The sequence below is a fragment of the Diospyros lotus genome, chromosome 5, assembly GCF_014633365.1.
Source record: "Diospyros lotus cultivar Yz01 chromosome 5, ASM1463336v1, whole genome shotgun sequence".
In the NCBI taxonomy this organism is placed as follows: Eukaryota; Viridiplantae; Streptophyta; class Magnoliopsida; order Ericales; family Ebenaceae; genus Diospyros; species Diospyros lotus.
The window spans coordinates 421,864-446,034 of NC_068342.1; the positions used below are offsets into that span (position 1 = coordinate 421,864).

Genomic DNA, 24,171 nt, shown 5'->3' on the forward strand with positions numbered 1-24,171 from the left:
AATATCACTATTTTTCATAAATTGCATTTGGCCTCGTAGTTTAGTTAAAATTTGTTGTAGTTGATAATTTTAGAAATTCTTGTAATTTATTTTTTTTTACAATATTTCTCTTTGTCAATAATATTATTACTTAAATTAAGTTAACATAAATTAAGAGTATATAAAAGTTGAGCTGAATAAGGTGGATAAGTTTTCTCTAATAATAAACTAACAAAATAAAAGAATAGAAAGAAAAACTCTAAATATGTGACGTTAATTAACTTTAAAATATTTTGTTAATTTACTTTGTAAAAATATTAAAAATAAATTTTACAAAATAAATATTATTTCTTATAAAGGCTCGTTACAAAACATCTAATGTGAATCGTCAAACTATAATTAGACATAGATTTCTCTTTTATAAGACTACTCCAAAATTGCACCCTCTCATAAAACAATATTTAGAAATAAGAAATAAGCTAAAAAAAATAAAATATATAAATTATTTTAAATAAAAATATTTTATATTATATTTGTTAAATTTATCTAACAACCTTTAAAAAAAGAAATCAATTATCTTTTTATTAAAAAAATTTAGAGAAATTTATTTCTACCTTTTTAGATAAATTTATCTTGCTCTAGATAAAAAAAAATGACACATGTGTTCTCAAATGTATTCTAAAAAAATTAACAAACAATTTAATAAAACTTTTAAACTACTTCACAATTTTATTTTCACCATTCCATAATCACCAGCAAAACAAAGCCTATAATTCCACACATGGACCAGATTGTTACATATAGTTACAAAAAAACAAAGCCAAATTGATATTACAGAAATTTGAACTCTTGAGTGATTCTAGGAAATAAGCCAGTAGTGACTTAAAACCACAAATAAAGAAGGTGGTGGTACATTTTAGTAAATTAATCTTTTAAACTATATCACTAACACATAAATCGCATATAGAATCCCTGGAATGTAACCCAATATAGTCAGCAACAAGTCAATCCAGAATTCCACCTGCAACAAAAACTTTAGAATTATTAATGACAGATAAATAAAAATCATATGCATAATTCTTATATACACGAAATAAATTTAGCTCATAAATGAGCAAATATCAAAAACAATTTGGCCCAAAACTATTTATCATATCAAATTTTGATGTAAACGTTTTTTTTACAGTGACATGATCATTTTTCATTGATAGGAATCTAGATAGATGTATTATTGGGGAGGGTGAGGGAGAAAGTACCCCTATGCCATAGCGAAGGAAGACACCAACTGGTGGAAGGAGGATCGCCAGTAAGATCTCTAGGAAGGTGGCTGAACCCATGATGCGATCCTGCAGCTCAGGCACAGCTATATATAAATTTGGAATGGCTTTTGGTGAAACTGAACTTTGGAAGTTGGCTCTGTGCGAAACTGTACTTGGGTTCTTCTGTAACGAGGAAGGGAGAGAGAGGGCTTATAGCTGAAGGAGGTGGTCGGTCTTCAAGGAGGCCAATCCACGTGGTTGAAAGGAGTGATACACCTGTCCATCACGGACCCAACACTATCTCCTCTTTTCTATTTTATATTTGGACAGATGACCTGTGAGACGGGGATGACGTCCGTCCTTAATTTTAGGTTTAGTATATAAATCAATGAATTTTGTATACATATTACGAATTTTAGATTTGTATACATTTTAATTTTAGATTTTTTCCAAGTTCAAGTAGCACAAATCAGCCAAAGGAGCAAGACATATCAATACATATCAGTCACATTCAACCCCCCTCCCCCCCAAAAAATGGCATTTTTTCTTTACTCTTAATCTCCTTCCTGCATGTATATCCATTTTGAAGCAATGTTATACGTAATTATGTGAGGAAGAAAACAAGTAGTGGGGATCATGTAAATAATAACATGACTGTCCAGTGCGGCTTTCTAAGGCTTGCAATTATCAGATGGGACAAAAACCACACTGTGTTTACTGGTCGGGTTGCTTGCTATAGAGAAAAGAATAGATTGATTGGCAATAGATGCCAAGGAAATCCAACATATCTTCAATGCACCAAGAAAAAGTTAAAATCTAACCTGGACACAGTGAATATATAATCTTTGGAGAAAGACTAGCTTGAGTTTTAGCAAGGTGAGCCACGAAGGATTCAGTTAGTTGGTTGACGAGATGAGGTGCCTCATCCTCCACACAAGTCAACAAATGATACAGTTAGAATTCAGAAATCATCATTCACCAAAATATTTGTAGAACTGCAAGCGCAAACACTTAGATGAATAATTTCTTTCCACTTAACATGAGGGTAAACTTTTGTTATGCACACGCGATCTTTCACCATAACAATGTTTACGTTTGAATTTGACCACAATTAAGGGTACATTAAAAATGTGGTAAGCTTCTATGCATATGTGATGTTTCACTGCAACCATGTTTGCATTTGAATTTGCCCATAATCAAGGGTACAAAAAATGACATGAAAAGATTTGCTATTCCTAGTTCCCTTAGAAGGCAAAATACAGATGGCGATCCTTACCCGGGCACTGTGTGCTGTGTGTGTGAGAGAGAGAGAGAGAGAGACCTGAAAGCAATGGCCAACATTATTAGGGAGGACAATAAAATCTGCTACAGAATCAAATTTGCCAAAAGTTCTTCCAAGCTCAATGGGCTCCCACGGCACTGCAAAGGAGGAGAAACACAAAATTTGGGTGGTTGAGACCATCAGTATATATCCCAGAAACAATATCACAAAACAGTATATGGATTAACTTAAGACTATGACCTTGAGTAGAGGTAATAGCTCCTCCGGAAGCGGACCTCCTGAATAGCATATAAACTCTAGAAACACATCTGCAGCGCCAGGCTCGAGTCCTGGAAGAAGTATAGCCTGAACTCATTCATATGTTACCTGGGAAGTGTCGTGATAACACTGAAATGCAGTGTGTTAGAAGCAGTTCAACAAGATAATAACCAGATTGGATAAGTGCCCTGGTTTGTGAGTAAAGGTATCGTAAATTCACATCCTGTCAAGGCTGATATTGTGGCTGTTATGAAGGTAGATCATGGTTCCCATTTTGTGTTTATTTGAATTTTGCTTATCTTTCTATATGAAATATAAATTCCCCAACAGTATAATTGACTCTAAAGACATTACAGAATGTATGTTTTTATTCAGAATTTATTCTCATTATTCATCAGCAAATCCAGCCCTTGTTGTCTGGCTTTCCCTAGGTAACTTGGAGAAGAGAACAAGGGTCTTCTGTTACTCCTTTATTCTTGCATTTTAGCCTCTGCTAAGCAGTGACAAGTTTATGAGAATTGGACAGAATTAAATATTAATTTACGATTTAGGTTTACGGTTAGGATATAGGTTTTATTTAGATTTTAAATTTTTAATTTCTGGTGAAGGCAATGGTTGCAATTTCCCTGCTGTCCATAGGGATATCCTTGTTCATAACTTCCATGTCCATGCTTAACATTCTTTTTACACTTCTTTGCTTATATATGTAGCCCTTGACACCATAAACATTACTGCATAATAGCATTGATCATACATTCTTAATATCATACAAGAATACTTGAGAAAAAATACTCGAGATTGAGTCTGGTCTAGCAATAAATTTATAAAAAGATTGCTCAGTGCAATATTCTTGACAAGAAGTGCATGAATTTAAACCCAAATTCACAAGATTAATACTCTAGATTGTGTAAAGAGAGAATTACATTCAATTTTACCTGAACAAAGTCTGGAATAATCTTATCAGAGGTCTTCCGTACCAAGGTTGCTTGTTGGTATGAAGCATATGAAGAGACATGTTTAGAAGCATAATGCCCATGCAGGTTTCAGGCTCCATCGATCACCGCAGCCTGAAGACCAACAAGCCCTACATATTTCATCTTTTAGGCACATCATGTTCAATGTACGTAGTCAAATTCAAGGAAATTAAAGAATAAAGGTAGGGAAAAGAAAGCATCAAAGCAATTGAATGAGGCATCTAATTGAGAAAAGAAGATTGGTTTATAATAGAAATCAACTCAAAAACAAACAAAATGAGAATATGGGAAGTTTTAATTCTATATTGATGTGGCAATATAGAATTCATTTACCTGTGTGGCCCAGGTCTCAAATGTGTAAAATGGCTATTCATGCTCCCGAGGATTTGGTTTGTCTGAATAACCATAACCAATAAAATCAATTGAAAATACCCTATGGGAACGTGCAAGCACCGGAATAGTTTTCCTCCAATGGTCAATATTGTCAAAAGAGATAAGTTAATCAAAACTACTTAACAAAACAAACAGTTGTGCAAAGATTAATATTGAACTTTTAACAAAAATGAATCCTCATGGAAACTCATTTATGTTCTAACTTTTTAGGCATTTATTCAAGGGCATCGTAGTCATTTACAAAAACAGCAACAGCATTATGTAATGTAAGTTCTCTTATTAAAATAGACTTTAATCTTTTATACCTATTGAATTGTAATGTCATCGTTATCCTTTTTAGATGTCAAAGCAATGCCTGTAATATTATTGAAGTAGAAAAAGTTCTAATTCCTATGATGTAGACACATGCCAAGCAGAATTAGATTGGCAACCAACCTCAAATTGTAAGAAGCGGGAGGATGGGAAAATAGTATCACTAATAATTGGGGGGTTTTATGAAGAAGTAATAAGTACAGTTTTGGCTTTATGATTATTTTTGACTGAGTTTTTTTTTGAATTTGTAGAACGTGGAAAGGGAGGTGTTAGGACCATGTGTGTCACTTGTTTCAAAATGCTTTTCATTGAGATGGACGATTTCTAATGAGTGCTATAAGGATTGTAAAATTATAACAAGAAGAATACTCAATCGCTCAACGTAGAATTATGGTCCTTCAAATTAAAGGAAGAATGATATAAAAGAAAGCCCATAATCAAGTTATAAGATTTAAAAGGTGAAAAATAAATTATTGTCAAAGAAAAATGCATAGTATAAAATATTAGACAATATAAGGAGAGGCAAATCAAATGATTACAGGAAGGAACTCATAGATTTTGCCCTTGAAAAATAAATCACATTATGTGGATGCATGTGGGAATTGGCCTAGCATTAGGGTCGCCCTAATTATATTTTGAGAATTTAGACGTATGCATGCGAGCATATAGTTCTCTCTCGTATTAGCAAATTCAACACTAGTGACTCTATTTTTGTTGGTGATATCCAATCATTCTTAAGTTAGGGTTTTATGTTCCCAAGTTATCTAAATTTGCATGTCCGTCCCTTGCAAATTTAGTGCAACTTTTAGAAAATTACTCAAAATATTAGAAAATTTATTCAAATTCAAAAGTTTCTCAATTAAAAAATTGAGATTAAATTTAGAAAAGGCAATTTTTCCAAAATTGAATTTGAAAAACTATTAAAGATGAGTTTTTTTTTTTTAAATTTTTCTTGTTAATTTAAAGATTTGAAAAACTAAAAATTTTCTATAAATCACCTCCATCCCATTTTCTATTTAATGTGTATTTTTATTTTGTTTTGGCTAATTTAACACCTATAATGAGTTTAGGAATTAGGACTTCAGGGTTTAACAATTGACTTTTTGCTAATTGTTATTTGACTACTGCATTTAGTTAGGAATTGTTTGGCTGAGTATTATTTGATATGATATGATTATTTATTTATTTTTGATACTTTATTATGAAAAAATAAAATTTAAATATACACTACAATTTGAGGGCCTATTTTGACATTTCGACTCAGATCTCCAAAATCTCAAGCATCTACAGTTTGTTTGCTTGAGTACTTTTTTTGTATTTATTTTTTCAATTCTTTGTGTCGAATTGAATTGGTAAAGAATGGAAAGTCAATGTTCAAGTATCTGCACTTAGGGCTTTTTCTGGTGTTGGGGGAGAAAGAATTGAGGGAGAGAGTGTCCATTATGTGCTTGTGCAATGAAGAAGCTGGACCTCTTCTTTTCTCCCTCTTGCTTTCCTTTTTCCATTCCATTGGACGCTAGATTTAGGAGAGTCGATTACAATTTGGACCTTTCAGTAACTATATATCATTTAAAGATTCCATTCCATAGGCCCCCAGGGTATAAGTCGAACAGTCGGACAAGCAATATGTCGGGTTCGCACCAGTAGGTCGTGAGTTCGATCATCGCCCTGCGCAGTGAGACAAAATCTCACGCTTGCAATTTATCTCATTTGTCCGAATCAAGGGCACAAGCGATGAAGGCTGCACAAGGACAATCATCCTAAGATTCCATTCCATAGTCTCCATTCCATAGTCTCCCTTTGTTGCAACATTTTGTTTTTTATACATAATTTATATAATTTTCATCAATCCTTGCTAATGGCCAATGCTATGAATTATCTATCAACTAATAAATTCCATAACAACTTGAAAATTCTGAGCATGCAAGCAATAACAAATATCGTGGCTAAATACATATATTAGACCATGTATTTATATATTTTTTTTCCGTTTAAACACTTAAATTTTTTGTTATTTCAATTATATTTCTAAACTATACAATTTCGACTCAGTTGCATATCTCGTCAAAGTTGATCATTGCACATATACTAAAATATTCAAATTACCCTTTATGTGCGTGCAAACCGACTACCATCTCTACCACAACTTCTTCTTTTAGTGGCCGATGATGAGACAAATGTAGGCCCCCAACGACAGGCGAAGGCAAAGGTCGCTTTCAGCGATCAACAATGACCTACACCTACCGTCTTTGCCTGCACCTACCCCTTCAACTTCGCCTCTGCCTACCATCGATGCCTTTATATGTCGCCTCCTAACGGCCTACACCTACTTTATTGTCGACCAATAAAAGAAGAAGCTATGGCGAAGATGGTGGTCGATTTACACACACGTGAGACGTAATTTGAGTATTTTACTGCACGTGTAATCAACTGTGCCGAGGTGTGCAATTAACTTGTATAATTGTCATTTATGATACTCAACTAGATTCTTATCTCAATTGCTTAACATCTTTATATATATAAAAGTAGGATAATTCGAAAAAAAAAAAATTCTCCCAAAACTTGCATTAATAATTTGCATTTGGTACTTATTGCATTAATAATTTGCATTTAGTATTTTGCATTAGTAATTTAAAATTTTCAATTGTTTTGAAATAATAAGTACTAATTACTGTAAAATTAATAATGAATTTTAAATACATGAATTTTTCAATGCTAATCATGGATTTTTCAAAACATTATTATGAGAATATTAAATATTTAATTAATCCGTCAATCAATAAAAAATAAATACTATTTATGAGGAATATCAATAGACACTTAAAATATTAATTAAGTCACAGAAAATTATCTATTAAATAAAATATTATCTTTATATAATATAATAATATATAATATATTATATTAAAGTAAAATAGTTTATAAATTTTTTTCCCTCTAAAAATCTGTCAAATTGTTTTTTGCCTCTAAAATTTGTATTAAATTTACATGGGTTTTCTAAGAAATATTAATAGACAACTTGAACTATTAATTAAGTCATAAAAAATTATCCATTTATTTAAAATCTTATCTTTATATATTTTTATTCTATATATATATATAATATTAAAGTAGGATAGTCATGTAAAGTATTTTGTCAAATGTCAATCAATGGTAAAAAAAAATTCTCAAAAACTTGCATTAAATCAAAGGTAGTGATTAATTAATTATTAATTTTATTTTAATAATTATATTATAGTCTTGAAAATGTGATATCTTAATAAATTCATAAAAAAATATTTAAGGTTGTCAAATGCTTGGGTTTTTCAATGCTAATTAATATTTAAGGTATCACATTTTTAAGACTATGGAAGAAATCAAAATTCATATTTTTAAATTTTTGTTATTATTGAAAAACTTATTCTTAGTCACATTTAAGAGTTTTAATTTATATTTATAATATAATAAATAAAAAATAACGAACGTCTTTAAGTGGATATATTATAAATTTTATAATATTTATTTATAAATAAATATAATATAACAAATAAATAAATTTATAAGTATTTTGCCAAGTGACCTACTTAATGTATTAATTATTCTTTAACACATTGAATGACATGACATTGAATTAAAAGTGGTTTCCATTAGCATATTGAATAGTAAATAATTAATTAAACTTAAATTTTGATAAAAGATTAAATATTAAAAGAAAAAATTATAATTATCAATTATGTTAGAATTATTTAAAATAATGAGTTTAATTTTTTATTTTTAAATTAAACTCTTACTAATATTGCACGGGTTTAACACTAGTTAGTGAAAAAATAAATAAGTTTACTGGGTACCAACAAAAGTAAAATTACTAATTTATCTCTACAAGGCAACGCATGCATTTCTTTTTATCACGTGCTCTTATGTCAAGTAAATGAAAGATGGCATGTGTCCCTTAAATTTAGTCTAGATTAAATAATAGGTTAGAAAACTTAACCCTCATATATTCTATTTCCAAAGAACTCAATGGATTCACAGGCAGAAATAACTGAATCCATAGACATACATGGCCCAAAAGCCATGAAGATAATTTCAGCCAAACAGATAGATTCGCCACCACCCCTAAGATATCCAAGTTTAAACGAAAATTAAAGAATGAAATTGAAATGATAAATAGAACAAAAAGTAAAACAAATCACATGAGACGAGCGAATTATCATGGTTTGAATTTCCTTTTAAAACAACCTTACATCCAGCCTAAGAACCCTCCAAGAGCAGTCTTCTTTGATTCAAAGAACAATGATCCAGTATAGTCAGTTGCACCCCACAATTACAAGCATTCTCTCAAGATTACAAAAACTATTCTAAAATCATAGTCTTTTCTATCTCAAAGCTTTTTAGTGAAACAGTAGCATCATGAGTTAATGATGCTTAGCCCCCATTTCCCATTTATAGAATATTAGGGCTATAATTCGTAAACTATTACAAAATTGGTATAGATATTACCGATTTACTCCCCAACTTAATTTCAAACTGCAAGTGAGGCCATTGCCTATCTTTACCCTCTAAAACTGCATAATAACTTGTGTAAAACACTATTATCACTACCATTAATACTCTAGACAAACTCTAACAATTCTCCACCATTGTCTTGAGTATGATCCATTTCATTCTTCATCCATCAAAGCCTTGCCCTACTCTAATACCAATTTGTTATACCTAGGGTCACTAGATCAGATTTCTTAGATGGAAATTATGACACTCTCAATCGCATACACCCACGAACGAAATTGAAAGAACAAATTAAAGAATGAAATTGAAATGATAAACAAAACAGAAAGTAAAGCAAACTACATGGGACAAGCGGATTATCTTTGTTTGGATTGCTCCTTAAGACAACCATACATCCAACCTAAGAACTCTCCAAGAGTAGTCTTCTTTGATTCAAAAAACAATAATCAGTACACCGATTGCACCCCACAATTACAAGTCTTCTCTCAAGATTATAAAAAGCTATTTTAAAACCACAATTTTTTCTCTCTCAAAGTTTTCTTGTGAAACAATAGCATCATGCATTACTGATACCTAACCCCCATTTCTTATTTATAGAATATTAGGACGATAATTCATATGCTATTATAAAATTAGTATGGATATTATCAGTTTACCCCTAACTTAATTTCTAATTGCAAGTGAGGCCACTGCTTATCTCTACCATCTAAAACCGCATAATAATCTGTACAAAACACTACTATCACTGCCATCAATACTCTAGACAAATTCTAACAATTGATGATAAAAAAAACCCATCATCAATATGTTTATTAAAGAACACAATAATTAGTTCGAATCATAAGTTAGCTCAAGGGTGGAATCGAGTAATAAGACCCTACAAAAGAGAATAGTAAAGACTATCTTAATATATGTGGAGAAAATTATTCTAATGTCTAAGTTAGATAAGAAGTAGTCTAGATAAATTTATCTATAATATAATTAAGTCTTTTCTTGTTTTTCAAACATATTTTTTAATAAATCTTACTTATTTTTATGATATCAAAAGAATGATAACCTATTAATTAATTAATAAAATAGTGATCTTTGAATGGATAAAATTATAGTTTTAAAATTGTAGTATTTATATTAAGAATGAGTATATATATGGCATACCATGCTTTAGACTATTGTAAGAATAGGGTTTATGTCTTTTGAAATAAATTTTGGTAATCAAATTAATATTCAATAATAACACAACAGAAACTAAACTAATTAATAAACTTAAAAGACGAATGAGATTCTCGATAAGATTATCTTTCGTGATTATTGAGCAACATCTCTAATGATGACTAATTTAAACTTTTTTGAAACTGATTAAAATAATTATCCGAAACATGACAAATAACACCCAAAAACTTTTACTTAGATTTAGATACATTGTATTTGCTCAAATTCAAATAATGAGGAAGCATATTCTACTAACTTGAGACGATATTCTCACAAATTGCTTATCCTTTTCCCCTGAAAGGGTGGGCATCCTGTGCGGCGGCCGGGTCGGGTCCCACCTGATCATTCAGATCATGGTGCAAGTTTTGGTGCAGTTAATCAACAAGGCAGCTGAGAGCGTTGAAGTCAAAATCCCATAATAAGTGAAGTTAAGTGTGAGTGATTCAGATTCTTCTACTTGAGGAAGGAAACGCATTAGGCTACTGAGTTGCTTGTGGTATTGAACGGACAGTGATGATCACACAAACCCAAACCCGGTAAACACTCGCTCTACAACTCCTCGCCGCCTCAGAGTCGTCATGGCCCCCACCCCACCCCACCTTTCCTTTCGGAAGCCTTCTCGATCCCTCCTTCCTCCTATATAACTATAAATAATCATACCGTTCTCTGCTCTTTCTCTCTCTCTCTCTCTCTCTTCAAGCAACTTCTAGAGAGAGAAACACCATTCTCGGCAATCATGTTGGTGTACCAGGATCTTCTCACCGGTAATTAATTAGTAACACTCTTCTCTTCCGAGTATTAGCTAGCTAGAATTCTTGTCTCCGATGGTGTTTTGTCAACTTGAATTTCATGGGCTTTCTGGATCTGTTCTCAGATGTCTCTGCCTGCAACTACCTGTTTGTTCTGTTTTAGATATATTTTATTGCATGCATGGCTGTGTTGTGATTTAAGTTATTCGGATCCCAGTTAAAGATGAGTGAGAACGTTGATGAATTTCAGGTGACGAGCTTCTCTCCGATTCATTCCCATACAAAGAGATCGAGAATGGGATCTTGTGGGAAGTGGAGGGGAAGGTACGTAATTAACTACTCGTTTTATAGTTTATTAGTTGTGTAATGGGATATTAAAGGCTTGATGTTATATATGTTTGACGGCCTAGATTAAAGTGCCATTTATTATGTGTTTTTTGGAAATTTGATTTCAGTGGGTGGTTAACGGAGCAATAGATGTAGATATTGGGGCTAATCCCTCGGCAGAGGGTGGAGAAGATGAAGGCGTTGATGATCAAGCTGTTAAGGTGGTTGATATTGTAGATACTTTCAGGCTTCAGGTAGCTATTGCTTATACGCAGCCTGCCTCTATTTTAATCTTTTTCTACATCAACTGTCTGATGGGTTTTTGTTTCATGTTCTTCTAGCAAAGCTAATACTGATATCTGAAACTAATTACAATTAATTACTTGTAAGCAGGAGCAACCCCCATTTGACAAGAAGCAGTTTGTGGGATATGTGAAGAAGTACATCAAGTCGTTGACACCTAAACTGGAACCGGAGAAGCAGGAGTTGTTTAAGAAGCACATCGAAGGAGCGACCAAGTTTCTTCTCTCAAAGCTCAGTGACCTACAGTTGTACGTGCATCTACCCTTTTCATCTTGTAACTACTATATATAGATTTATGGTTCAATTTCTTGAAGAATGGACTTTTTATCTACCACTAGTAGTAGTGTGACTTGTGAGATTTGCGCTAACTAATTGTGGGGCGTTGCAGCTTTGTGGGGGAGAGCATGCACGACGATAGCACCATAGTCTTTGCATATTACAAAGAGGGCGCCACAGATCCAACCTTTTTGTATTTGGCTCATGGATTGAAGGAGGTGAAGTGCTAAAGGAATGCAGTTGTTGTTCGATTGATCCAGTTAGCTCCAAAAGAAGGTGTTTGTTGTTGGGGGGATCTGCTTGACTTTAGTTTTATAGTGTTATAATTTTAGGGTTTTTGTCATCACAACTGCTAATGAGAGTTAAGTAGTATTTTGAGCAGAGCAGCATATGTATCTTGAGAGTGATTAGTAGTTATAATCCGTGGGGGGACTCTCCTAATAAACTATACATTTAGAGTGGTGTTTTTGATAAAAATCTAATTAGTACGTAATGAAATGCGCTATTATTATGACTTTTAACCAACCGATTACTTCTGTTATCGCTAGCCTTCAACAACCGATTAAGTTTAGAATCACATTATGATAAGCCGCAGGCTTTATCATAGACATAGCATCAAGGGGTGCTCTATAACAGTCAGTCAATACAGCCAACCCAATGGTTCCTTACTTCCTTAATCCGATGTACATGTAGTTACGATACCAAGTAGAGAAACAAGATCTCTCACAAAAACACCTTCATTTGGTGAACATCATAGGGGGGTTACAGTACTAATATCAATAAAAACAGACAAAACAGAAGCCTAAGTTTCAGTCTGTAGTCACTTGAAAGAAAGGCTTTCAAATCCTCATTCAACTTGGAAGTTCACCTTGCTTCCTTTTCCATGATGAACTCGCGCAGCAACTTGCACCTTTTGAAGTAGTTTTTAGCTTCGACGCTCATACAATATCTTCTCCACCTATGCGTAGTAATTTAAGCTTGCCTTCTTCTTAGCCTGAACTTGGATGATGCCTTCATTGAAGTCTTCATGGTTTACCTGGAAAAGGTGAAGTAAGCCATTGCTTTGATAAGTTGTCGATGATCTCATCAAACTGTTCCATATGCAAGAAGCTCGTGTACTTCCATTCGGTTTTCAAGTCAATTTGAATGGTTTTAAGGCAATAATAAAAAACACGGGATAAAGGCTCGAGATCATTGATTTTTCTACCAATACACATTCGCACAAGCAGATTTCTTAACATTCTAACTATCGCCAAATCATTAGCAAGAATCTAATTGGTAGCATGACATTACAAACTAACTTTGGTGCTCCCATCTTTTGTATCCCGCTGCTACCCCAAGATTGTTTATATGATAATTTCAAGATGAAAGCATATAATGCATGACCGCTAATTCCTGTGACACTTTCAAGCATTATCAGATGAACAGATAATTTCTACTGATTCATGCTCTTTGGAGAGAGAGAGAGACCTCAGTAGCATCACGCCGAAGGGCTAACATGCCGGCCTCAACACAGACAGCTTTTAGTTGTGCTCCATTGAAATCATCAGTAGACCGAGCCAGCTCTTCAAAATTGACATCAGGATGAACATTCATCTTCCTGGAATGGATCTGAAGTTGCAAAGCAAATGATTCAGCAAAAATTACCCCCTAGTGAGACAAGACAATGGAACATTAAGGTTCAGAAGAGAAAGATTGCTGATAGCAAGAGCACCTGCAAGATTCGAGCTCTAGCTTCTTCTGTGGGATGTGGAAACTCAATTTTACGATCCAATCGCCCAGATCGCATGAGTGCAGGGTCTAAAATATCAGCTCTGTTGGTTGCTGCTATAACCTAAAGTTTGCAAAAGCACCCAAAAAGACAGACAATGTTTAACTACAGAAAACATGGCAAAAGAGAAAAATTAAGGATAGTGCAGGGTCTATAATATCAGCTGCTTTGATTGCTGCCATTGCCTACAGTTTACAGAGAACATATTGAATTACAGACAACATCATGAAATCAAAAAAGTAAGCAGGAGCAGACGACTTCTGCTTGTAGGCACCAAAACTTAAACTTGTAGAAACAATCCATTGGAATTAAATCTGCGCATCCATAGAAAATGGCATGTAACTCTCCAGGGCAGCAGGGTACAGAATTCAGTGTCAATAGCTGTCCTAAAATGACCATTAAACTGGAACCAACATGAATTGAGGGCAAGTCATATAAACCTTTATCCGCTCATCACTGCTAAAGCCATCAAGCTGATTGAGTAACTCCAACATTGTTCGTTGAACTTCCCTGTCCCCACTGACTTCACTGAGATGAGATCATAAGAAAACTTAGTTAAGTGAAACTGTTTACAAAATAAACTAAATTAAAATGCAACCAAAACCACAGTACCAAGATTCAAACAAATGGCCAACACAAACAGCAATTGAGTTGGCTGCATATGCAACAAATATATTGCATACCTGTCAAACCGCTTAGTACCAATAGCATCAATTTCATCTATGAAGATGATACAAGGAGATTTCTCTTTTGCAAGTTGAAAAGCATCACGGACAAGTTTTGCTCCATCGCCAATGAACATCTAGGCACATAAGAATTTTTTATACCTGGTCAATTGTGACATTGTTTACTTCAATAAAGCATAATAAATTAGTGCCCAGTTACGTACATGGTGGCCACATTATACAACTAAATTTTTTATGGAAACCTTAAATTTTCTGAAACTAGCTTACTTAACCTTTAAGAAAAAACAGTAATGAATTATACATCTAACTTTAACAATAAAGATAGCACAGCCAAGGCAAAGACTCAAACAACAACCAGCAACCAGCACCGCCACACCTTAATCCCACAAATTGGGGCCTGTTACATGGATTCTACCTCACTAATTATTCTATCCAGAATCCATGTTACATAATCTGACAGTTTTCCCTGGCTATCAGCTACCTAAAGAAAATAACTCAAAGTTGCCCACCTTAAAAATATTGACCATATAAGAGGCCCATGAAAAAACAACACTTAATTCATTAACTTCCAAAGCAAATGAAGGCAACAACAACCAGCTGAATGTAATAACTCCAATCCCTAAGCATGGAAGAGTGGATATTAGTCACATGAGTCCATGGAAAACAAATCTTAATTCATTAACTTTTGAAACAAACCAAACAATATATGTAACTAATAAATCTCTCAAAGAACCTTCTTCTTTGTAAGAAACATCCCCAGATTCAGAGTGTCAATCATCCTGTCCCATATGCTAACTGGAAACCGTGTCTTAAGTAGTAAATTCAAAAAATTAGTTGACCATCACTATTAGCTGGGACCCTAGCAAAGCTGTAGCACCTTAACTAAAAAGACACATGCCTTAATAAATTAGTGGAAATGGAATCTATGTACAACAGCCTTAAGTAGTATTAAAAAAATTCAACTTTAGTGCATTTAGAAGTAACAAGAAATATTATCTCTATAATACATCAATTGCATGCATATAGGCACTAACTAATTCTCATTTCTGGCTTGATAAGACTGGAAGAAGCCACAACTCCAAGGTGTAGGTGGCTTCTTCATGGTGAAAATCATTCTGGTAGGACATATTCACGTGTCAAAATGTATAAACATCAAATAGAGAAAAGATTTATAAAGCATCCACCTGGACAAGTTGGGGGCCTGCTAACTTCAAGAAAGTAGCATTAGTTTGAGCAGCACATGCACGAGCCATGAGAGTTTTCCCAGTTCCAGGAGGTCCATATAAAAGAACTCCTTTGGGGGGGCGAATCCCTAATTTCTGAAACCGCTCTTTATGTGTCATGGGCAAAACAATAGCTTCGACTAGTTCTTGGATCTGTTAATTGTAAAGAAGTCCATGTGAGAAGCCACACAGTTACCAAACATCAGCCAAATTGAAAATTGACTGTAAGCAACACTGTAACACTAGGGAATTGCCTGCTTTTCAAGCCCTCCAATGTCATTGTAGTCTTCAGTTGGTTTTTCATCAACTTCCATGGCCTTGACTCGAGAATCATACTCAGAGGGCAATGTATCCAATATCAGGTAACTATCCTTGTTGACCCCAACCAGATCTCCAGGCTTCAACTTGTCAGGATCCACAAGACCAACCACAGGCAGGAAGATAGTCTGAAGTCAAGATGTGTTAAAACTACAATAACAAACTAAGAGAAGGATCTAACAAGCTTAAATGGAATTAAAAATCAACTGGGAATTAAAAGCTACAGTAACCAGGCTTATTATTAAAGTACCCTTGGGAAGAAGAAGAAGAAGAAGAAGATGAAGAGGCACTCTGAATGACTCAGTATACCACTAGCATAATCAGTGCTCAAAAAATGATGTTTTTTTGTTGATAAGTGCATCTATAATGAAGGAGACAAGGAGCAGTAACCTATGAATTAGACATACCCTAGATAACTGTACATCCATGTTTCCTGCAAATCCAAAGTGAATCAAGTAATCCCTTTCCCCATTTTGAGACCAAGTACAAAGAAACACAAAAATATATCAAAAGAATATCCTCAAAATTTCCCCCCAAGTTCAAACCAATCATCAAACATGATGAAGCTTCTGGCAACTTCTCCTCCTCTTCTTAATGTACCTCCACCTCAACCAGCCATAGAATATGTCTTCTTGATCTCATCAAAATCCCAGAATTTCAAATACGATGAAGACGTGATGCACAAGCTTACTTACTATATTTGTTCAAATCTTTCGTGTTATTGAGATCTCATTAATTGAGAGAGCACTAATTCATCCAAATTGATTGGGTGAATCCACCAAAGGCCTTGGTGGGTGAATACAAAAATTCATTGCACGAATCAATGAATCAACCGAACGAATTGATTCACAAGCTATTTTCCCCAATGGTCTTGTCATGACCCTGAGGATATGATTGTAATTGGGGGGAAATCCATGATGTATAAGTTGTAGACCTAATTGTAGAAGTTTAGAGGCTAGGCGAGAATAACTAACTCTTGTATAAACAGTTAGCAAGGCTGTTATACTAGTTAGTTGGTTGTATTTTCTGTTATTTCTTTCAATTGTAAGCCTATAAAGAGGCTAGCACAGTTAGAGAAAGGCATGATTTGAATAACAATTGAATTCCATTTTCCCTCTCTCAATTCTCCTAGCTTTCCCTCGATTTTCTCTCTTCTCCCACCATTCTTTCTGTTCTCTTCTCTCTTTCCCTCCTTTTCTGCTCTTTCTTCCTCTAATTCTTACCAATTTACTTCCTAAATCCTAGCCAAACCCTAGGGTCGTAACATTTGGTATCAGAGCCGACGATTCTCGGCTGTGAATCGGAAGTTGTAGCAATTGACCAAGGCGATTCAGCAGCAAATTCAGACGATAGATTGCGGAATTGATCGAGGCAGTAGGTTTGGGTATTTGAAGCAGTGATTTCCGATGCTTAGTGGCGGATTAATTTCCAACAGTCTTGGATGCAATTCTGGTGACTGGAAAATTAATCAGAGCAAAGCACTTCGGGCTCGGAATTGGAGTCAAAGCGGCCAGGTGAGTTTCGACAATGATTTTGAGAGGATCTAAAGGTAGTTCAGGGTGACGTGGTCGAAAGTGGACGCAGGCTTGGGGAGATTACAAGCAATTACCATAAGAATCCAAGCGAACTGGAATTCGCAACGAATCTGATACAGAACGAGAGGATCATATTTGCATGCGCGGCCATATGCAATTGATTTTAGTGAGAAACTCAAACTCGATAGGAAGAAGAGTTACGCAACGGAAGTTGCTTCAGAAGTGAGACAGTGAACGGTGATTGGCTGGAGAAGAAGGCACTAGCCTGGGCGATCATTGAATCTGCTGGACCACGAGTAGATAGCGATCAGTTGCAAGCAAGTCCAATAATCGGCAATTCAATTGCAGATCAGAGGTGTTGATTCGGGAGAATAGGAAGCATCATAGCCTTGAGCAAGGCGAGAAGGAAGGCGCAGCCACTGCATGTGACTTCGGCTATTATCCAAAGCAAATCTAGGTCACTGCATGTGATCGAGTTGTGAAGGCAGGCACCATCGGAAACGGTTTAGAGGAGAATTCCGCAAGCGGTGATTCTCAATTGCCTTGATTTTGATTGTGATCCTCAACTTAGATTTGAAAGTTGAGCGAGAGGTGAGTCCTAGGCGAATTCTAACTTGACTCAGGCGAGAAGTGAAGAAGTCTTGCTGCTGTGAATTTTGGCTCATATTTGAATTGCCAAGGCGAAGCAGGAGGAATCCTCGACTGTGTGACTAAGACGACTACCGTGAGGTGGGTGATTCTCCTAGGCAACTACTATGAGCTGATTTCGGATGGAACTTCGATGACTTGGGAAAGGAGAGTCGGCAATTCACAAGAAGTTGCAACGAGAGCCAATCAAACTGTTAAGAAGCTGAAATTTGGAAGGCGACAATCCTTAGATACTCTATCGTAACTAAGGCAGAGGTTTTGGGTGAGTTGGAAGCTGATAGTAGGCTAACTTGAAGGCCGAACAAACTCGATCAGATCAAGGAGATTGATTTGGAGGACATTCAGCTACAGCTAAAAAGCTGATTCAGGTCTAGGCTATTGCTAGGGCAAGGTCTGAAGTGGATTAAGGTTGCTGAATTGGAAGTAACAATTGTATTGGCTTGGGTTGCTGAATTTTAGTATCGGAATAAATTTCCGAAGAGATCCTTAGAAGTTGAGCAAGTGGTTATTACAGCAGTAAATTTTCAAGGAATTGAATATAGGAGATGGCTGAAGGACTATGTGTTGCAACAAGGTAAGGAATCAAGGACCTCAGTAGAAAATTGGACGACTTTTTTATTCTATTTTCACATAAATTTTAGGTTAGTATTCCAATAGAATGCTTTTCTAGGGAATACTCTGCTTCCTCCAATCATATCGGAGATGAGAGCTATAAAGAGGAGCTTAACAAGCTGAAACAAGAGGGCTCAGTTATGGAATACCTTGTCAGGTTTGAGAAATTGAAATCACTTGTGCTTAATTTCCATCCAATTTTGACTGAGTCTTATTTTTTATCAAGATTCATTAACGGCCTTAATGATACGCTGAGGCCTATGGTGAGAATGATGTCTCCGGCCACAGTACAGCAAGCAACTGAGAAGGCTAGGTTGCAAGAGTTGGCACTGGAAGTCATATACCAAAAGCATGGGCTGCTGCCTAAAGGTTATCCCAAGAGCAGCCAACAGATCGAAGGAACTTCTAAGGCTGCTAATCAAGTAGTGCAAGAAGCTGATGAAGTAGCAGTGGAAGAGGAAGATGGAGTTCATGCAGCTGATGAGAAGTATGAGGCTGATGAGGTCTTAAAAATGGGAATGGTAGCTGCAAAGAATGAGGAAAAATCTAAATTGAATTAGCCAATTCAGAATGACAAGAAAGGAAAGGCAATTGCTGAAGAAGAGATTGAGGTTCCACTTGAGGAAAAATCTGCTGAAAGTGAGCCTGTGGTGTACTCCAACAATCAGCAAGTAAAAATCTCTCCACTTGAGGAGGTCCCTACTGAAGATGAGGAAGGAGCTTCAAAGGTTGGATTTGGTGTTGCAGCAAGTAATAGTACTATTACTGTTGAGGAGCCACAGGTCAAGGAAATTGCAGCTGAAGAAACTAACCTTGCCGTTTTGAGGTATTTTGATCCCGAGCTGTATGACAATATGGCTATCATTTCACCTGGTGTGGACCAGATTCAGATGATGAAGGAAGAACAGGTTGCAGCCATTTGGTTCGGGAGTTTTGATATTGTGGAAGAGGAGGTTACTGCCATCTGGTTTGGGAGATGTGACATTGGAGAAAAAGACGTGGAAAGGCAAAAAAAAAAAAAAAAAAAACGAGATAAGCACAAGAAAAGGCGAAGAAGAAATCAGATTGTTAAGACCGGTATTGGATGAAGAACAAGTTAACAGCTGTCAATTCTTGGGGACAAGAATTGTTTGAAGGGGTGGGGATTGTCATGACCCTGAGGATATGATTGTAATTAGGGGGAAATCCATGGTGTATAAGTTGTAGACCTAATTGTAGAAGTCTAGAGGCTAGGCGAGAATAACTAACTCTTGTATAAACAGTTAGCAAGGCTGTTACAGTAGTTAGTTGATTGTATTTCTGTTATTTCCTTCAATTGTAAGCCTATAAAGAGGCTAGCATAGTTAGAGAAAAGCATGATTTGAATAACAATTGAATTCCATTTTCCCTTTCTCAATTCTCCTAGCTTTCCCTCGGTTTTCTCTCTTCTCCCACCATTCTTTCTGTTCTCTTCTCTCTTTCCCTCCTTTTCTGCTCTTTCTTCCTCTAATTCTTACCAATTTACTTCCTAAATTCTAGCCAAACCCTAGGGTTGTAACATGGTCATCATTTGAAAGCTCATTCTGTTTGTTCATTTATGTATTTGTTCCCTGAACATGGTCTCTCAAAGTCTTGAAAGGCTTTAAAAGTTTGGCGCTTTGGGAATTTGAGCCCTTTGAGGCCAGTTAAAGAGTAATTGAACATGTATAATTGGAGCTATTATTGTTTAATTTTGGATTTGGTTATGTATTAAGTACTTTGACGAGAATGATTTATGTGCCACAAGGGGCGGAATAAAGCTAATAACCTTACATGGGAGCCATGTTTTGTGTAGAACATAGGCCCATTGTTAACAAAAATGATAGATTACATTAAATAATTCAAAAGTGTAGAACCTGTTATAGTATTATAACTTATCATCCATATTATGTTAAGTTCATACTGTTTTCTATGTTTGGATTCTTTAGCTTCTGGCATGATGGACCTCGAATGCTTTATTATATAATTCATAATTATGTTTTTCTTTATTTACTATTCTTCTTTCAAGTGGATAAATGCACATAGACACATGTAATAAATGACTACTTACTATGGCACAAGTTCAATCCGTGTATAGAATATGGAGGCAAGTGCCTTATGCACTGGAACATATGACAAAAAGTTTTGCATTACTTTAGTTTTCATGTGCATGTATATTGTTTTCTTTACTTGGAAAGAAACGCCACTGTGCTTGTGATTCACCATTTAAACAAAGAAAGTTTTGGAGCAAGATTCAAGATTTTATCATATCTTACAATTCATGTTTTGATTTGATTCACCACATTAAAAAAAGTGTGGGCCGCCGAGGGGGGGGGGGAGAATCATGTTTTGGTTTATGTCTTTATTTAGCAACTATGATCCTTGTAATAATAGATCAATTAACCAAGTGTTATTAAAGGTGCGCCTTGATACCAGACGCAAGCCTGGCGCCTAGAAACAAACCAAGCGGGCGAGATTTGCCCAAGCACGCCTGGGCGCACCCAGGCCCTCAGGCGCAATCTTGCGCTCATAGATGTTAAAGGCACCTAGGCACACCTCATGAAATTAGCTATCAAGCAGCCCACTGCCCACCAAAACCAGCTGCCATTCTTGGTTCCAGCCTCCCCTCTTCTCGGTTCCAACATGTATACATTACAACATATTTACATTTCTTTAATTTAAGTAAATGTCACTTTAATACATAAATGTAAATAAAAAAGTATCCCCCATTTGGATTCAATAAAAATATCTAAAAAATCAAAATCCATAATAATAAGAAAATAGAATTTTGGTTTTAGTATAAATTTGGAATTTAACGATTTTATCACCCCCAAAATACATACTTATTATTTCTTGAAAAATTCATTAAAAATCATTTTAACAACAATGAATATTAGCTATCAAAATACCGGAAGATAATTTTTCAAAATGAAAACATCTTCTTATATGTCTCCTTATGCGCTAATCTTCCAGACTTAGAAAAATAGTATTTTTCAAAATGAAAACATTTTCTTGATTGTGGACTTGTAGTGTTTATGTGTTTGTTTAGAACTTTGCATGATGATTGGTACTTGTTTAAGTTTGAGTATTATCTCTTTGTTTTTCTTAAGATGGTCTTTAGAGTGGTATTGTTGTTGACATGTTGTGAATCTTGCAAGAATAAAAAATTTAAAATGTCATCCAACACTATTGATCATAATCCTGATAGTAGTTCTGCCAGTAGAAGAAAAGATCCAGCATGGAAATATCATAGTTAGCATATGTTGAATTTTATATTTTTTTTATAATATGTTTGTTAAAATATTATTAGAAGTTATGACCTATTTTATATATTTTTCTTCAATTGGGACATATATTTTTATTTTATTTTATTTTATTTTATTAACTTGCGCCTAGTTCCACCAGACTCGCGCCTCGCCTTGCGCCTCAGGCTCCAAGAAGACCCTTGTGCGCCTTAATGCGCCTTGGGCCTTTAATAACACTGAATTAACCTTCTTCCTCTTCATCAAGTTTTTTTGGGTAAAATCTTCCAAAGAGCTGCCTCTTATATAGAAAACATATTAAGAAGAAAATCATCCTACCAATTCCCATACAGAGAAAAGAATATTAAAAGGAAAAAACTGTCCTGATAAAAAATTAAACCTCAAGCCATTTGAACTCAAAACTTCTCTCTCTATAATCATCCTTCCCTCATCAAAAGCAAATTAACCCAGATAGCATAAAGTAACCAAGGCTACTTAATCTCCTTATCATGCAATGCCTGCAACGCAATGTCTAAGACCACTCACTGCTCTTATAGGACATTGTAGAAGAAATGATTAGTGATGCAATCCCATATTAAGAAAGGAAGTTTCTAAATCACCACCAACCCAAGCCCACCCTGTGGGGGGAACGTTTTGGAAGGGGAGAAAAATGGACGGGACTTATCATAGAGGGGGACAGGAATAAGAGGCAAGGCAGACAGTTCAAAAGGAAGCCCAAAAAAGGGATAGAATAAAGATTTATATGTCAAATTTAATATGAAATTAAGTGTTATTTTACCTGACGTGTAGATGTCTTTAATACAACACATTTACCCTTTCTTTGAGAGTCGAGATCAATGTTGGCACCATCTTCCTCAGCCTCATCCTCCGGGTTCATTTCCAAAATCTAAGAGCAAAAAACTTCAAATGAGTGCTCAACAGTGCTAAATTACCTATGTGTTTGTATAACTCTCTAAAACTGTAGAAGGGATAGTTCATCTATGCGTCCAGATATCAGACTCAATGCGGAACACAAGGTAAAATGCATGGAATCACAACCTGGTACGCAAACCAAAGATGTACGTGAAACATATATAGCACCAGAATTAAACCAAACTAATTAGGGTTTTCTTGAGAAGCATACATGGTGCGTTAAAGATAACTAAATGGAAAAAGGATAAGAATATCTGATAAAGGGAAAAAAGAACAAAAGGATGCCTGAAAATAAAAACCATGACATGAATTTATTTCAAAATGCACCTTCTAACTATTAAAAGAATCTAGCGGACAAGTTGTAAGCAATGTCTTGGATCTCAGGTATTGGATCACTAAAACAGAAATGGATTCAACATGCGAAACCTCTGTTGCTTGCAACGAAGGCAGATACTGATTACCTTTTCCTTATCAGTTAAATGGATTTTCCTTAATTTTTCTTACGAAACCGCACAAAGGCTAATAATTTAAAAAATAAATAACGCCAATTACCTCCACAATGTTTCCGACCAAATAGGGAAGTTGCTTGTTGAGTTTGATCTTCTCTTGATTCTCTTTTATCTTTTCCTTGAATGAGTCCAGCTCAAGATTCGTTCTCTGCAATTCTTCCTTCACAAGAACAAAAACAATAACAAAATTAGACAACCGAAAATCGGAGTTGTGAGTGCAGGCGGAGTATAGCAAAGATCTGACTGACCTTAAGGATTCGAATTTCATTATCGAGAAGTCTGGAAGCCCTAACGATGTCCTCGGTCGACAACGATGCAAGCTGGTCTTCTTCGAAGCTACTGTCCTCTACCATAGCGGACGCCATTGATGCGATGTGATGTCAGTGCTGGAGAGAGAAAGATAAAGCTTTAGAGAGAGAGAGAGAGAGAGAGAGAGAGAGAATAGAAAGAATGAGGAGAGATCGACTGAGAGAGAGGGCAGTTTGTTCGTGTGTTGTGCTGTGCAAGCAAAGCTTCTGAGAGTAGAGAGACGAGACGACGGGGCGACAGCTACATCAGCAACGCAAAATGGGCCGTAGTGGGCTGCCTCCTATTTTGGGCTTTTGACCCATTTTTGTTTTGGGCATTATTGAGGCCTCATAAAAAGAAGAAAAAGAAGCTACATTGGGCCCAGGGAATTTAGTCTTCATATAATAAGGAGAAGGGTAGCAAATTGCAATGCAAAGATGAGAGAGAGTCAAGTCAACCTTATGGATGTCATCTCTCTCTCTCTCTCTCTCTCTCTCTCAAGACTTGGTTGTTAGACCTGATAGTCTAAAGTGAAATAAATTTCACTTAGCGCTTGGGTTGTTGAAAAATAAAAAATCTTTTGTTAAATTAGACTATTGATTG

At 35.3% G+C, this 24,171-nt stretch overlaps 3 protein-coding genes and 1 pseudogene across 5 annotated transcripts; 1 reads left to right on the plus strand and 3 right to left on the minus strand.

Moving 5' to 3' along the window:
• Positions 1–846: 846 nt before the first annotated feature.
• On the minus strand, positions 847–1,511 carry LOC127802364 (salt stress-induced hydrophobic peptide ESI3). The gene is made up of 2 exons (XM_052338124.1): positions 1,236–1,511; positions 847–1,000 (listed from the first exon to the last, which is right to left on the minus strand). The coding sequence occupies exons 1-2, from the start codon at positions 1,314–1,316 to the stop codon at positions 917–919; spliced, it is 165 nt and encodes a 54-aa protein (XP_052194084.1). The 5' UTR covers positions 1,317–1,511; the 3' UTR covers positions 847–916.
• Positions 1,512–1,909: 398 nt separating this feature from the next.
• Positions 1,910–3,875, minus strand: LOC127801457 (uncharacterized; annotated as a pseudogene).
• A 6,876-nt stretch (positions 3,876–10,751) lies between these two features.
• Positions 10,752–12,327, plus strand: LOC127802371 (translationally-controlled tumor protein homolog). Its single transcript, XM_052338134.1, has 5 exons — positions 10,752–10,915; positions 11,151–11,224; positions 11,356–11,481; positions 11,621–11,778; positions 11,919–12,327. The coding sequence occupies exons 1-5, from the start codon at positions 10,888–10,890 to the stop codon at positions 12,034–12,036; spliced, it is 504 nt and encodes a 167-aa protein (XP_052194094.1). The 5' UTR covers positions 10,752–10,887; the 3' UTR covers positions 12,037–12,327.
• Positions 12,328–12,450: 123 nt separating this feature from the next.
• On the minus strand, positions 12,451–23,896 carry LOC127802365 (26S proteasome regulatory subunit 6A homolog). Of its 3 annotated transcripts, XM_052338126.1 has the most exons (11): positions 23,747–23,896; positions 23,529–23,666; positions 23,324–23,440; positions 22,638–22,745; positions 15,741–15,932; positions 15,448–15,639; positions 14,261–14,379; positions 14,018–14,105; positions 13,521–13,640; positions 13,277–13,417; positions 12,451–12,842 (listed from the first exon to the last, which is right to left on the minus strand). In XM_052338126.1, the coding sequence occupies exons 2-11, from the start codon at positions 23,643–23,645 to the stop codon at positions 12,765–12,767; spliced, it is 1,272 nt and encodes a 423-aa protein (XP_052194086.1). In that variant the 5' UTR covers positions 23,646–23,666; positions 23,747–23,896; the 3' UTR covers positions 12,451–12,764. The 3 variants fall into 3 exon arrangements, with proteins under 3 accessions (XP_052194086.1, XP_052194088.1, XP_052194085.1); XM_052338128.1 differs by having other exon boundaries at positions 12,451–12,829; positions 23,529–23,806; XM_052338125.1 differs by having other exon boundaries at positions 23,529–23,804.
• Positions 23,897–24,171: the final 275 nt, after the last annotated feature.

What these genes read in the sequence shown, in the direction of transcription:
- LOC127802364 (XM_052338124.1), bottom strand. Translation starts at nt 1,316, where the DNA reads ATGGGTTCAGCCACCTTCCTAGAGATCTTACTGGCGATCCTCCTTCCA. An exon ending in TCCTTCGCTATGGCATAGGG is followed by an intron (nt 1,001 to 1,235) that starts GTACTTTCTCCC and finishes TTTTTGTTGCAG; the next exon opens with GTGGAATTCTGGATTGACTT.
- LOC127802371 (XM_052338134.1), top strand. Translation starts at nt 10,888, where the DNA reads ATGTTGGTGTACCAGGATCTTCTCACCG. An exon ending in TGTGGGAAGTGGAGGGGAAG is followed by an intron (nt 11,225 to 11,355) that starts GTACGTAATTAA and finishes ATTTGATTTCAG; the next exon opens with TGGGTGGTTAACGGAGCAAT. An exon ending in TAGATACTTTCAGGCTTCAG is followed by an intron (nt 11,482 to 11,620) that starts GTAGCTATTGCT and finishes ACTTGTAAGCAG; the next exon opens with GAGCAACCCCCATTTGACAA.
- LOC127802365 (XM_052338126.1), bottom strand. Translation starts at nt 23,645, where the DNA reads ATGGCGTCCGCTATGGTAGAGGACAGTAGCTTCGAAGAAGACCAGCTT. An exon ending in ATGAAATTCGAATCCTTAAG is followed by an intron (nt 23,441 to 23,528) that starts GTCAGTCAGATC and finishes GTTCTTGTGAAG; the next exon opens with GAAGAATTGCAGAGAACGAA. An exon ending in TTCGGCGTGATGCTACTGAG is followed by an intron (nt 12,843 to 13,276) that starts GTCTCTCTCTCT and finishes CACCTTTTCCAG; the next exon opens with GTAAACCATGAAGACTTCAA.